At 36.5% G+C, this 16,471-nt stretch overlaps 1 protein-coding gene across 11 annotated transcripts in view; it reads right to left on the reverse strand.

Moving 5' to 3' along the window:
• Positions 1–16,471, reverse strand: part of HERC4 (HECT and RLD domain containing E3 ubiquitin protein ligase 4) — a 149,833-nt gene that overhangs the window by 61,770 nt on the left and 71,592 nt on the right. For all 11 annotated transcript variants that reach the window (XM_003903874.4, XM_003903875.4, XM_009214831.3 and 8 more), the window contains 6 exons: positions 10,996–11,072; positions 10,590–10,714; positions 9,514–9,573; positions 9,277–9,388; positions 8,578–8,767; positions 7,037–7,209 (listed from right to left, as the gene is read on the reverse strand). In XM_003903874.4, coding sequence (XP_003903923.1) covers positions 7,037–7,209; positions 8,578–8,767; positions 9,277–9,388; positions 9,514–9,573; positions 10,590–10,714; positions 10,996–11,072 — 737 coding nt within the window. The remainder of the gene's footprint in view (positions 1–7,036; positions 7,210–8,577; positions 8,768–9,276; positions 9,389–9,513; positions 9,574–10,589; positions 10,715–10,995; positions 11,073–16,471) is intronic.

Raw genomic sequence — 16,471 nt, forward strand, 5'->3', positions numbered from 1 at the left:
AGGCCAGGTGCAGTGGTTCACACCGGGTAACCCTAGCACATTGGGAGGCCAAGGCAGGTAGATTACTTGAGGCCAGGAGTTCAAACCCAGCCCGGTCAACAGGCAAAACCCTGTCTCTACTAAAATTACAAAAAATAGCCTGGCGTGGCCTGTAATCCCAGCTACTTGGGAGGCTGAGACATGAGAATCACTTGAACCTGGGGGGCGGAGGATGCAGTGAGCCAAGATCAGGCCACTGTACTCCAGCCTAGGCAACAGAGTGAAACTCCATCTTGAAAAAAAAAAAAAGAAAAGAAAAACTATGAAAGAAATTGAAGAGGACACAAAAAAATGTAAAGATATTCCATGTTCAATATTGTTAAAATGTCCATACCACCTACAGCAATCTATAGATTCACTGCAATCCCTATAAAAATACCAATGACATTGATCACAGAAATAGAAAACACAATCCTAACATTTACACAGAACCACAAAAGACCCAGAATAGTCAAAGTTATCTTAAGCAAAAAACAAAACTGGGAGGAATCATATTACCTGACTTCAAATTATAGTGCAAAGGTATAGTAATCAAAACAGCATGGTACTGGCATGAAAACAGACACATAAACCAATGGAACAGAATAGAGAACCTAGAAACAAATCTACACACCTAAAGTGAACTCATTTTTGACAAAAGAACCAAGAACATACACTGGAGAAAAGACAGTCTCTTCAATAAATGGTGCTGGGAAAACTGAATATCTGTATAAAGAAGAATCAAACTAGACCCCTATCTTACTATATACAAATCAAATCAAAATGATTAACAACTTAAATCTAAGACCTCAAACTATGAAACTACTATAAGAAAACATTAGGGAGGCTGAGGCAGGAGAATGGCGGGAACCCGGGAGGCGGAGCTTGCAGTGAGCTGAGATCGGGCCACTGCACTCCAGCCTGGGCGACAGAGCGAGACTCCGTCTCAAAAAAAAAAAAAAAAAAAAAAAAAAAAGAAAACATTAGGGGAAACTCTCCAGGACACTGGTCTCAGCAAAAATTTCTTGAGTAATACGCCACTAGCACATGCAACCAAAGCAAAAGTGGACAAATGGGATTACATTAAATTAAAAAACTTCTACACAGTAAAGCAAATAGTCAACAAACAGAATGCGAGAAAATATTTGCAAACTAATCATCTGACAAGGATTAATAACCATAATATATAAGGAGCTGCAACAATTCTATAGAAAAAAATGTAATAATCCAATTTAAAAAATGGACAAAAGACTTGAATAGACATTCCTCAAAAGAAGACATAAAATACTAAACAGGTGGCCTGGTGCAGTGGCTCATGCCTGTAATCCCAGCATTCTGGGAGGCTGAGGAGGGTGGATCACCTGAGCTCAGGAGTTCGAGACCAGCCTGGGCAACACAGTGAAACCCTATCTCTACTAAAACACAAAACATTAGCTGGGTGTGGTGGCATGAGCCTGTAGTCCCAGCTACTTGGGAGGCTGAGGCAGGAGAATTGCTTGAACCCAGGAAGTGGAGGTTGCAGTGAGTCAAAAAACAAACAAACAAACAAAAAACGGGCATGTGAAAAGGTGCTCAACACCACTGATCACCACAGAAATGCAAATCAAAACTACAGTAAGATATCTCACCCCAGTTAAAATGGCTTTTATCCAAAAGACAGGCAATAATAACAAATGCTGGCAAGGATGTGGACTAAAGGGAACCATCATCATACATTGTTGGTGAGAATGTAAATTAGTACAACCATTACGGAGAACAATTTGGAGGTTCCTCAAAAACCTAACAATAGAGCTACCACGTGATCCAGCAATCCCACTGCTGAGGACCTACCCAAAATAAAGGAAAACAGTATATCATAGAGATATTTGCACTACCAGATTTATTGCTACACTGTTCATAACTGCCAAGATTTGGAAGCAATCTAAGTGTCCATCAATAGATGAATGAATAAGGCTGGGCACAGTGGCTCATGCCTGTAACCCCAGCACTTTGGGATGCCAAGGTGGGCAGATCATGAGGTCAGGAGATCGAGACCATCCTGGCCAACATGGTGAAACCCCGTCTCTACTAAAAATACAAAAATTAACCGGGTGTGGTGGTATATGCCTGTAATCCCAGCTACTCGGGAGGCTGAAGCAGGAGAATTGCTTGAACCTGGGAGATGGAGGTTGCAATGAGCCGAGATTGTGCCACTGCACTCTAGCCTGGTGACAGAGCGAGATTCCATCTCAAAAAAAAAAAAAAAAAGAAGAAGAATAAAGAAAATGTGGTATTTATACACAATGGAGTACTATCTCGGCCAGGCTTGGTGGCTCACACCCGTAATCCCAGCACTTTGGGAGGCTGAGGCAGGTGGATCATTTGAGGCCAGGAGTTCGAGACCAGCCTGGCCAACATGGTGAAACCCCATCTCTACTAAAAATACAAAAAATTAGCCAGTTGTGGTGGCAGATACCTGTAGTCCCAGCTACTCAGAAGGCTGAGGCAGAGAACTGCTTGAACCTGAGAGGTAGAGGCTACAGTGAGCTGAGATCACGCCACTGTACTCCAGCCTGGGTGACAGAGCAAGACTCCATCTCAAAAAAAAAAAAAAAATGACATTCCTGTCATGTGCAACAATATGGACAAAACTGGAGGACATTATTTAAGTGAAATAAGCCAGGCACAGAGATAAATATCGCATGTTCTCACTTACTTGTAGGATGTAAAAATCAAAACAATTTATCTAATGGAGACATAGAGAAGAAGAATGGTTGCCAGAAGTGGGAAGGGTAGTGGGGAGGCAGGGGCATGGGTGAGGTTGGGATGGCTAATAGATAAAAAAAAAACAAACAAACAAACAAACAACAACAACAAAAAAAGAATGAATAAGACCTAGATTTTTCTTTTTTTGCGACAGAGTCTCACTCTATTGCCCAGGCTGGAGTGCAATGGCATGATTTCGACTCACTGCAACCTCCACCTCCTGGGTTCAGGCAATTCTCCTGCCTCAGCCTTCTGAATAGCTGGTATTACAGACAAGTGCCACCACGGTCAGGTAATTCTTGTAAGTTTTAGTAGAGATGGTGTTTCGCCATATTGACCAGGTTGGTCTTGAACTCCTGACCTCAAGTGATCCACTGGCCTCGGCCTCCCAAAGTGCTGAGGTTACAGGTGTGAACCGCCACACCTGGCCAAACCTAGGATTTGATAGCACATCTCATGTACCCCATAAAGATATACCTACTATGTACCCACAAAAATTAAGAATTAAAGAAAAATCAAAGAAATGCAACCAGTGTTTGTAGTTTGTGTATCTTGCTGATACGATATGTAAGTTTTTGAAAATAAATGTTAATGTTAGAATAAAAATAATTTATTTGCATGGTAGGTAAGGTTCAACAAGCCATCATTTTCTCTAGGAAGTCTTTCTTAGTCCTTCATAGTTACATGCCCTTCCAAGTGTTCTCATAGCACTCTGCATTTTCCCTAATCTAGTACTTACCATGCTGTAACATAAAGACCAAAAAGTTTATACAATCTCTCAACACTGTAAGCTCAACAAGGGCAGAAATCACGTCTTTTCTTTATCACGACATCCCTAATATCTAATATAATAATAAGCACATAGTAGGCACTCAATATTTGCAAAATGAATTTTAAAAAGAAGTCACATGGTAGAAGTTCAAAACAACTTATATGTTTAGGATTATTGCCTAAATGTACAAAATAAAATCTATGTAAGTTTGATTATAACACTTATTTCACATTTTAATTAAAGTTTAGTATTCTTGCTTTAAAACCTCAGTTCGAGGGTGGTTATAGTGAGTATGTTTTATCTGTTTGGTTTTATTTAAGGGTTCTGCATAAAATAGTTTGAAAATCACTGATTTAGATCAGCACAAATATGTAGCAACTAGGCTAGACAGACCAAGTAAGGCTTCTCTTTTGGCATACCAGCATGTCTATAATGTCTATAAGTGGAACTCAGAAACTACTAAATAACCCAATTATTTGCCAGTAAACTCATTTAGCTGACAATACATCCATTCCTGACAGCAGGTACCAAAGGTATTTTCTTATGATGCCATTTGGAGAACTGAAAACGATTTTTAATTCAAAAACTTTCCAAAGGACATGACATATGGGAGGAACAAGTGCATCCATAAATCCTGAAATGAATAGGGAACACAAAGTCCAGTTCTCTAGTTCATAATTATGCTCCAGGGTTAGAGAAAGAAGAATACTGAGGAAATTCCCCTTAATTCTTAACCACAGAGCAGAGGGAAGGAATATAGGCAGCTGTCAGATACAAGGTGTCTTTGAATAAACAAGTTTTGATAGTAATAGCTTTCTTGAATGATACAAATGAATCGTCCCTCATAGTTCGTATCTACAGATACCTATTTATGGCAGAGTAGGATGAAGCAAAGTTTCCTCTAAGGCATAGAAGAAAGATAATTCACTGCTCTAAAGCCTCCCAAAAAGAGATGCTTAAGAAAGTCATACCAGTATCATACTGCTTTTGACTAAGTAATTACTGCAAACAAGAACTCAATTTCCTCCTAACCCAATACTTTCTTCAAGTCAAAAGTAGTGGTTTTCCATCCAAATGGTGGTGGTAACAAAATCACTGTCTTATGAATATATAATAACTTACGTATACTGTATTATTAATTTTTTTGAGACACAGTCTCACTCTTTCACCCAGGCCGGAGTGCAGTGGTGTGATCTCAGTTCACTGCAACCTCCCTCCGCCTCCTGGGTTCAAGCGATTCTCTTGCTTCAGCCTCCTGGGTAGTTGGAATTACAGGCATGCACCACAATACCCCGCTAATTTTTTTTGTATTTTTAGTAGAGACAGGGTTTCACCATGTTGGCCAGATTGGTCTCGAACTCCTGACCTCAAGTGATCTGCCTGCCTCACCACCAAAAGCCTTGGGATTACAGGCGTGAGCCATCATGCCCAGCCCATATTGTATAACTTAAACAATACATAAATCTTGGAAAACTATCAGGGCTGGTATTTCAATCCTTAGAGATAATTCTTCATTTGCATATGGGATAAAGAAAAAGACTTCTTCAAAATCACAGTGGTAGGAAGCAACACAGAGGGGTTAGAAATATGGTCTTTTTGATTTCTAGTCCAGCACCTATAACATACTACATGTGATCTAGAATATGAACTTCTAGCTCTAGGAGCATAAAATAAAATCAAACCCCCTTCTAAACAGATTATACTACTATATCTGCTAATATAAGAACACTAGTAACAGCAGGGACTTTGTAGAAGATTTGTATTTGTATTTCAACTCTACTACTTACTTTGATGTGGACATTCATTTTTCCAGTCTATGAAAAGGAGCAAAATACCAACTATATAGGGTTTTAAAAGTTAAATATATCTAAAGAGTATTCACATGAACTACAGACAAAGGAGGTTCTAGGCCTACCTGTGGTTAGCAAGCAATAAATGTTATTTTCCCTTCTCCTTCAACTAACAAGATGTGAAGATTCTAGTATTTAGAATGAGTCCATCAAAAAGGTCTCTGAAGATGAAACTCTATCAAGTTCTTTCTTAGTTGAGACTGAAGTTACTGAGCTAGGCAGGTAATTTAACTTGCTGAAGCCTGCCTGTAGTTTGAAAGAAAAAAATGTTCAATTTCCTCCCCTTTTCTTCCCCTTCCATTTTCTCAAGGTAAAAGACACAGCTAAGGAAAAAAACTACTTTTTAAAGGGGGGAATAAAGATAAGCAGATAATGAAAACACAGAATGAGTAATTATTTGGTAATAGGGTCCAGCTGAAAAGGAATTGTTCACCAAAGTAGTAGGACGAAGTCCAGATAAAAGAAACAATCTAATTAATCTCTCGAATCCTCGGCAAAAAGGACACAGAAAGGTAGAGACCCATCTTACGAAGTTAGAGAATCTTCTTAATAACTGTTTACTGCAGACCTGGACCCTGATATGCTAAAAGAAAGCCTTGTTCTGGGTAAAGGCAAACGTAAGAATGACCTGTTTCCCTAGGAAATATATGGCTATGATTTCGTCAATCAAAATGAGGAGAAATGAGTTGTTTTTCTAGGAATCTTGGACACACTAAATACAAAAGAAAAAAGTAAGTCCAGAAAGTTAAGTATTTGAGAAAAACACCCAGGAGCTTCACTAAAATAGGAAAATAAATGGTCGGTAAAGGTTCTTTCTTAGACAAAGAACAGATGGATTATCTCCTTTATCCCTTTATTATTTACCTTAGTACTAGGTAAGAGGGTCTAAAAATGCAAAGAAGCTGTTAAGGACAAGAAACTAAAGATTAAAGGTTCATGTGGGTTTTTTAGTCATTCCATAGGTCAGAAACATATGCTTCTCCCTTAGGTCATGTCTCATCTAAATAGCAACTTAAGAAAACCAAATGGCATAACAGAGATATACCTACCAACTGTCAGGGATGAAATCCATCTTTAATGAAACAGCTCAGAGTCTACTTCTTCATATAACTTTGAACTGCTACAAGTGTAAAGAGTACTATTTCTTACACTGGGAAGAAGGGCAGGGAAGAACAATAGGCAAATTAATGAATTACATATGTTTCCAATTTTAAATTAGTCATTTGTTTCAAATGAAATGTTCTACTTTAATTGAGGTCATTAGTACCCTATAGCAAAAGAACACAAGTTTAAATGTTCATAATCACAACTAGGACCCAATCTCTTTCATAGGATAACCACCTATAGCTAACAAAAACCATATAATGCAAACTAACAGATTATATTCTTCATATGGAAATACAAGAATTCTAACTCATTAGTATGTTATTATTCTGCCCAACTATGGATAAGTTATCTATACATGCCTAACAAAGTCAGATAAGACCAGAGCTCCAAAGGACAGGTTTATTACTTCTTTTAAGAGAAAGTATAGATAACATTTCCAAATTTCTATAATATACATTGTTTTTGCCAATAATGTTAAAATGAACATTACCAATCTGTTAATAGGAATGGGGAAAGAGGAAAATAAAGGAACAATTGGACATACCCTATGCAGTATTTCTAAAACCTTTAATGCAGTATGAAGAAAACTGTTGAAAATTCTTCTTTCAGAAGGGGGAATACCGATCTTGTAGAGTTTCAAAAGATGTACCACAACTTCCTTAAAAAGTTCTACTATCTTGAGGAACAGTGGAGGTTCAAGTACTGACCACCAGTTTTCTGTTATTAAAAAGTGAACATGCAAATAAAATGAATTTTTTTAAAAAATCACAATTTTCAAAATCATACTGACTTTTTTTCTGAAGCAGTAGTTGTTAACCCTTAGAATACCCCAGAAAGAGCATATAACACAGTATCTTATGTAACATTTCTAAGGTTTATAAACCCCCCCGACCAAGTTAAACAATATTGTCCTAAAAGCTCTCAAAAGCAAAAATAAAGTATGAAAGTCTTGTTGAATTTATATTCTTGGTTTCCTAAATTATATTAAAAACTCACCACTATACCTAATATTAAAACCCGTTATTTAAAAATGTTTTGCAAATTACAATTTCAATTTTTAAACAAAACATCCTTTAAATTGTATTGCTCTAATACTAAAGGATCTTTCTAAGTTTTATCTTTCAATTTAATATATGGTTGAAATATTGTGAACCACTACCTTTAAAATGCAAGGTACTCCTGAAGATCAAATACAGAAGCTGAACAATGTAAAGTGTAACATATGGGTCCTTCCCCACATTCACTATTTGTAGTTACTAAGTACAAACACTTCAATCCTATGAAGCAGGCAGAAAGAATACAAAAACTTCTGACAACAGGAAAGCAATACTCGTAAGTCCCTGCTTGACTCTTTTTCCCTCAGATTCCCATATTCTACCCCTGGCTCGTTGCTTCCTCCATTTACCCTCAGCCTTAAAGTTCTTGTACTGATATTATTACTTCTATATATCTTAGCTCCACATATCTAACAAATACCATTAGCAAGAAAAGCACTGTGTTAACTGTAGCAAAAAAATTATAAGGGCCAGGAGACAGAGATAAAATCTAGACAATTAGAAAAATTAAAGTGAGAAAACTTTAGGCCAAAAAACCAGAGCGGTAAGAGACAGAAGTGCAAGATCAGATGAGCAATATAGTCCAGTCTATAGGCAGAAAAATAAAATCAAATATCATGAAATTAGCAAGTGAAGGAAACATAAGATAAAGGGCTTATATCAAAGTTCCAAGAAGATTTAAAGCCCATGTTTGTTCAGTTTTAATTGTTCCTCCTCCTTTACTTCTTTAATAGCAAAATTATACTAAAGGCGATGAGGGAAAGGAATACAGGTAACAGTTTTTAACTTTCCTAATACTGTCTCTGCTGTTATGTTTGATTAAACTTCTATATCTAACATGTTTTTCTTTCAAAAACTGCAACAACTAGAATCAAATGACTAGACAAAAGCAAGAAAAGGAAAAACAGGTTCATTTTTCCCCTAAGACAGTGTCAAATAAGCAGGGCAGCAGAATTGCAAATGGCAAAATAACTTATGAGCATTATTTAAAGACAAAAGGTTTCAAAAGAAAAAATATTAGAATTCTTACCAAGTACTTTCAGTGGTGCCTTTTCTAGGTTCACAAGAGCTGTACCAAAGGGAATTGCTATTGTTGTAAAATTGTTGGAATCACTCATCAGGGGACATTCTGGTAGAGTAAGATAAAACCTCAATGCTTCAACATCAGGTAAGGAGCTAGTCAGTTTAGGAATAAGATTCTTTTCCAAACTAGCTGCCACCTATATTTTGACAAAAAGTAAAACCTACTTCATTTAAAATGAATACACTTTCACAGAAAAAAAAAAAAAAAGGAAGGCAGGAAGAAAAGAAAGAAAAGGAAAATTTTGCACTACAGCAAACATGAAATGGTGAAGAAGAAAAAAGAAAGACAACATCTTACAGTGAATATACTTTGGAGCACAATGAAAAGTAATGCTTAAGCATTGCTTGGAGAATTTTAAAAACCATGTGTACAAGCCTCAATTTAAACTCTCTACCTCTATAACTATACACAAACTTAAGCAACATGGTAATATTAAGTAATTCAGGGTCTGCTTCAAACATCTGAAAAGATTTATAGATCTTTGACAGCTAAATTACAAATGCTTTAAAATAAAATTTTATTTTAAAAGCACATCATAAGAGTCTGTGAAACTGCAAAGTAAATTAGGCTATAAACGTATAACATAAAACAAAACAAAAAAAATCAACAGATAATACTGTAAATATAATACTTTAAAAAACAGACCTGCTGAGATATCTGCGGATGATCAGGTTGTATAAGTTTGTGGAATAAAAGCCTAGCAGCATTCATATCAACCCCTGAAAATCTGGTACCTGTTCTATAGTGATCATCATTGCTAAAAAAAAGAAAAGAAATTAAAAAAAAAGAATAAAAATTTAAAATTATTTCATTTTTTAATTTGATATACTATTTAAGACAATAAATTTGAGAATTCCAGCATATTAAAGAATTGCCACTTACCTAACAGCTAAAAAACTTCCATTTAGGCAACCAGAGGAAGAAAATGTTCCATCTATCTCACTAAAAAATTAAAAAAAAAATTTTTTTTTAATCACAGAATTAGAAATTTGTTTACCCTTTCTTAAAAAAGAATTAAAATGAAAAATCTAATATTTAATGCTACAGAGCACTCCTCTAACACCAAATTAGATGAATCGGAATTACATAAATTGCTAAAGAGTGATAAAATGATACTTGATAAAGGTAATACTGTTTATGCTAGACTTTCTCAAATATTACTTTCATCCATTTATCAAACAAATGTTATCTGCTTTAAAACATGGAATTTTAAAAATTAAGTGTTTATGTTCATGTAAAAAGTTTTTAATTTTAAAAAATATTAAACATTTTATATTGGCAGTGAGCCTAATCTGGGATATCTTTGGGATTTTCAGAAAAATTATAGTTTTGGAAAACAATCTAGAAAAACAAAACAGCTTTTCAAATACAACCCATCATCCCAAATACCAACAAAAAACAAGTAACAACATCTTAAGTGATACTAGACAAGTTAACAAAATATTCAAGGAAGAAATAATATTCAAGTCTTCCAGAAAGTATAAAAGTTAAGATAGTGACCATTGTGAAACAAGAAGGAACACATTTCAAGGCCAATCCTAAAATGGCTACATTAAATATTTTATGTTATCATTTAACATATCTCTATGTACATGAAAGAACTACAACTTATACATATTTATTTAAGATCTTTAAAAATATGCATGGATTTTTTTTTTTGGAGACAAGTTCTCACTTTGTTGCCCAGGTTACAGTGCAATGGTGTTAATCTCAGCTCACTGCACCCTCAACCTCCTGGGCTCAGGTGATCCTCCCACCTCAGCCTCCCAAGTAGCTGAGACCACAGGTGTGCACCACCATGCTCAGTTAATTGTACTTTTTTGTAGAGACAAGGTTTTGCCATGTTGCCCAGGCTGGTCTCCAATTCCTGGGCTCAGGCAATCTGCCTGCCTCAGCCTTCCAAAGTGCTGGGATTACAGGCAGGAGCCACCGTGCCTGGCCCAAAATGCTTTTCTTACTTGGCTATCTCCACAGGAAACCTTCCAGAAGGATAGCTCAGCCATTTCTGAATTAGAACTTCATTCACTGTCCAGATCTGCTTTGTAGGATCGGGACATCTGAAGTCATCTGGTGGCCCACAGTTCTAAATTTTCAAATAAGATTAGTCAGAGGGAGGAGATATTATATATAACTCAAAAACCAAGAAATTCCCACTATACATTTGTTTTTAAAACAGAATTAAATCTCTACTGAACACTTGAAACAAAAACCTGTCAAATAGATCAGAAAAAATTTATTCTTAGACTTGACAGGAAAAAAACTAAGGCAATTACTTTGTAACATATAAAGACCATTAATAATGGGTTTTTTTAATTTGTCAAAATTATTGGAGCTAAGTAATTATTTACATGACTATATTATTACCTGGGGATTAGAGTAATGTGAAAAGCTTTGATCTCCCCCTGAGAAAATTCTTTTTACACAGAAATATTCTTCAGAATCTGTAATAAAAATGTAAAAAATTAAAAGCCAAGATTTATACAACATATTTCAGAGCATCAATATGCCATTAGATTTTCACATAATCATCTTATTTAATAAGGCCTCCCATTCATGGACTTCATGGTATAAAGTGACTTGAAATATTCTGACTGCTATGGGGATAAGACTGACCAAATGATGAACATTAAACAATCCCATAAGCATAAGCAGCATTTGGTGAAGCTTACAAGCCTTTCTTCTGCTTTGCACCAAGAAAGAAAAAAAAGAGTTTTCTAATCTGCATCTCAGTATATTTCAGTTTAAACCAAAGATGATTAAAAAAAAAAAAAAAAGAATGAAAGCTATAAAAGATAGCCATAAGGAAATAAAAATTAAGAATATTTATTCTTGGCAAGGCACAGTGGCTCACGTCTGTAATCCCAGCACTTTGGGAGGCTGAGGCGGGAGGATCATTTGAGGTCAGGAATTCGAGGCCAGCCTGGCCAATATAGTGAAACCCCATCTCTACTAAAAATACAAAAATTAGCCAAGCATGGTGGTGTGTGCCTGTAATCCCAGCTACTTGGGAGACTGAGACAGGAGAATCGCTTGAACCTAGAAGGTGGAGGTTGCAGTTAGCTGACATTGCCCCACTGCACTCCAGCCTGGGTCAGAGAGTAAGACTCCATCTTTAAAAAAAAAAAAAGAATATTTATTTTTGAACTGGGCTACAGTGGCACGTGCCTGTAGTCCCAGCTACTTGGGAAGGTGAGGCAGGAGGATGACTTGAGCCCAGTTCAAAGCTGCAGTATGCTATGACTGCATCTGTGAATAGTTACTGCACTCCAGCAAGGGCAACATAGCAAGACCAATCTCTTAAAAAAAAAAAATTATTCTTAAAAAGAAACAAACAAAAATTAAAACTTCTAGAGTAAATACTCCATAATGCAAAACTACTTTTTTTTTCAATATAGGTGTACAAGGTAATACATACAGCTCAAACAGCTCTTTGTTGGCAGCTATTTGTCAGTAAAAACCAAATTAGGCCCCAAAGTGTATACATTAATACGCACATTTATTAGGAATAAGGAAAGGGCAACAAAGTTTCTTTTGAAAAAGATATTCCAGGCCTCCTCCTTCTTCTTTTCTTCTGCTCCCCAAACTGGAAAGAGTATCTATTACCAAAAATATTGCTGGGCTAGTTCACAGTCTATCTCTGTTAACCTACTCCCATCCCTTAGTTGACTAATTCTTCACCTTGTATTATTTGTGACCATGGCTGCTATAGAATTATCCATTCTTTTCAAGGAAATGACCATATGTTAATTTCCTTGATTATTCCCTACAACCAAGCACAATGTTTTATTTGTAAAAGAAATCAGTAAATACCTGTCCATACAAATATACAATTTTTATCTAGGTTATACCAAAAATGAGCTTCAGAGTTTAGAACGATAATTTCATAATTACTATCAAACTTTCCGGAAGTTACAAGAATGCCCTAAGGCCAAAACAACTTTTAAGAATAAAAGGGTAAATCTCTATTAAATAAGCCAATTGTTCAACCTAAAATCTTTTTTCTACATAATTCTCACAAATCTACATGGAATTGCTCATTTCCTCAAAAGATTTAGCAGGATGTTATTTATTTACTCTTAAAAGGCAACTGCCCTCTATAAACAATTCCCTACAGGATGGTTGACTAATCTACAATACATGAATGGGTTTCTGGAGGCTGAGTTAGGTACCAAAAGTTAAGTTTCCTTAATTTCCTTTTTAAATTTTATTTATTTATTTATTTATGAGATGGAGTTTCACTCTTGTCCCCCAGGCTGGAGTGCAGTGACGCGATCTCGGTTCACTGCAACCTCCACCTCCCAAGTTCAAGCGATTCTCCCACCTCAGCCTCCCAATTAGCTGGGATTACAGGCATGGGCCACCACATCTGGCTAATTCTGTATTTTTGGTAGAGACGGGGTTTCTCCATGTTGGTCAGGCTGGTCTTGAACTCGTGACCTCAGGTGATCCGCCCACCTCGGCCTCCCAAAGTGCTGGGATTACACGCGTGAGCCACTGCACCTGGTCTTATTTTCATTTTTTGAGACAGGTCTCACTCTGTTGCCCAGGTTGGAGTGCAGAGGCATAATCTCGGCTTACTGCAACCTCAGCCTCCTGAGTAGCTGAGATTACAGGCACCCACCACCACACCTAATTTTTGTATTTAGCAGAGACGGGGTTTCACCATTTTGGCCTGGCTGGTCCTGAACTCCTGACCTCAAGTGATCTGCCCACCTCAGCCTCCCAAAGTGCTGGGATTACAGGTGTGGGCCACTGCGTCCTACCCTTAATTTCCTTTTAATCACTACTCAAAAAAGTTTGAGAAACCTAGTCATTTGTCCTATACAACTTTATGCAGACTGGATTTTGCTGACTTTATCTTTGTGATTTCTCCTAACATTTGGCTTGGTCTTCTGTTCTGCAAATTGGTGATTCAATCTAGATAGGTTTAAATCACCATTTGATCATTTCAGTAAAACTACTACATGGAGGCAGGAGAGTAGTTCCATCAGGAAACACATAATTCCTTTGAGAAGAATTTTCACTGAGTTCTTTTTTATGGTGGTAGCAAGCAGGCATTGATGCTCATTGCTTAGAGAATTCATTCATTGTAGGTTGAAAAATGATGTGTTAGCATTACTTCATGTTGTAGCTGAAGCATTAGTTTCTCCCTATCTATTATATAGTTACCTTATAACAGGAAAGAAAGGATTAATGCTTGATCTTTTACAATTATTTAATATCCTCCTGCTTTTCAAATTTGCATATCTTTGATACTAAAGAGGGTAATAATTTTTGCATGTTTCTTAGTAATATAAATTTCTTCTTTTAGGAAATTCTATTTCCTTTATTTTGTTTGTCTTACTTATCTATTAGATGCCTTGTTTTTTTTCATTAATATGTATGAGCACTTTAGATATTCAGGATATTAACCTTAGGTTGTAATTGTTACAAATATTTTTTTCCAAATAATTATTTGCTTAATTTTGAGTCACAGAGCATTTACTTTTTCATTTAAACAAATTTATCTAATTCTTTATAACTCTCATAGTATACATGCTGAGAAAGGCTTTTCCCATCCTCAACTCATATTTTCTTGTCTTAAGAAGCTTTTACTCTTTAATTCATTTATAGTTTATCTTAGTGCATATTGTGACATTAGGATCTAAACTGACCTTTTTGTCCCCAATTTTCAAGTGTCAAGCAATTTTCCCCCCTTATCTAAAGAATAGTGATGACTTGTTTCAATGTGTATGAATAGGCATCATATCTTCTACCTGTAATACATACTCTAAACAATTTTGCCACTTTTTCTCTATCTGAAAGTGTCCTTAAAATTCCTCTCCGCTGGGCACAGTAGCTCATACCTATAATCCCAGCACTTTGGGAAGCCAAGGTAGGAGGATCCCTTGAGCCCAGGAGTTCACGACCAGCCTGGACAACATGGCAAGACCTCGTCTCTACAAAAAGAAAATTAAAAACTAGTTAGGCGTGGTGGCGCATGCCTGTAGTCTGAGTCCAAGAGGTCAAGGGTGGAGTGAGCTGTGATCACGTTGCTGTAATCCAGCCTGGACAGCTTTCTTCTTTACAAAATACATTGTCAGGGAAATTTTGAAGACCTTGAAATAGAACCCCCTACCCCACAAAAAACAGAGTCTTGATTAGTGCACTGTCTAGGATTATCTCCACCTTTCACTGTCTTTGAGCTATTTACAATTCTGTAAATTGTACTTCTATTTAGAAGCAAAACACTGATAGAGATACAATTGTGTATGTGCTTTTGTTTAACGAGGAAAACGAGTAGTTTTGATGGTCTGGGGGTCCCTTTCCACTCTTAGCACTTATTCAGGACTCCAAAGGGCTTTGTTTACATGGGTTAAAATCATTAATACTTAACGTATTAGAACTTAAAATTGAGAAACTTAAAAAATGCTTTTTTATTTGAAGATGAACAATATTGAATGCACTACATTTAGCATAGAAAACATCTTAGTATTAATATGAAAATCATTTTGACTGGCCGGGCATGGTGGCTCACGCCTGTAATCCCAGCAATTTGGGAGGCCAAGGCGGGTGGATCACGAGGCCAGGAGATTGAGACATACAGTGAAACCCCGTCTACCAAAAATACAAAAAAAAAAAAAAAATTAGCCAGGCATGGTGGCAGGTGCCTGTAGTCCCAGGTATTCGGGAGGCTGAGGCAGGAGAATGGCGTGAGCCCAGGAGGCAGAGCTTGCAGTCAGCTGAGATTGCTCCACTGCACTCCAGCTTGGGCAACAGAGCAAGACTCCATCTCAAAACAAAAAGAAAAAGAAAATCATTTTGACTTCAAGAACCCTCTGAGACAGAAATACTGAACTCAAGCAAAATGCCAGTTTGTTCCAGAATATTAAAGAGCACAACTAAAGATACAAGTGGGGAAATGAATTTTATTTTCCTCAATTTATACCTGAGTCTGAAAGAAGCTATAAAATGGTTAACATCTTCGCAAAGTTCACTCCATTTTGAAGGACCTGCTCCCTTGGTTTACTGATAAATACCTATGATAAAAATGTTACTCTTTACTTTTTGTGTAATCTGCTAGATAGCAAATAATCTGTTTTATTAAAATAATATTCTATGTTTTATGTTGATTTTATTGTTCTTTAAATTTAAGAGGAAAAAAGAACAAAGGCTCCTGACTTACAAAACAGCTAAAATTCTTTTCAATCATATTAACATCTATATTTATGTCACTTTAGTAAAATAGGTAACTATTATTTCTCAAGCACCTATGATTATATCTTAATGAAGTATCCACATTTCCTCTCATACTTATTTGATTTTTGCCTTCCTGTGATGAGCTGAACTGTATCCCCCACCCAAATAGATCTGAAGCTTTAACCCTGAGTACCTCAGAATGTGACTGTATTTGGAGATAAGGGCATTAAAGAGGTGATTATTAAAATTAGGCTTTATTTATTTTATTTATTATCCTCTTGCTTTTCAAATTTGCATTTCTTTGATACTAAAGAGGGTTTCTTAGTAACATAAATTTCCTCTTTTTGGAAATTAGGCCCTAATCCACCATGACTTGTGCTCTTGTAAGAGGCAGAAGAAACACAGTCAGCCCTCCATATCTATAGGTTTCATATTTGCAGATTCAACCAACCATGGATGGAAAATATTTTTCTTTGTTTTTGAGACGAAGTCTCGCTCTGTTGCCAGGCTGGAGTGCAGTGGCGTGATCTCGGCTCACTGCAACCTCCGCCTCCCAGGTTCAAGCAATTCTCCTGCCTCAGCCTCTCGAGTAGCTGAGACTATATAGGTGTGTGGCACCACGTCTAGCTAATTTTTGTATTTTTGGTAGAGACGGGGTTTC

This window comes from Papio anubis, chromosome 11, assembly GCF_008728515.1.
Source record: "Papio anubis isolate 15944 chromosome 11, Panubis1.0, whole genome shotgun sequence".
NCBI lineage: Eukaryota > Metazoa > Chordata > Mammalia > Primates > Cercopithecidae > Papio > Papio anubis.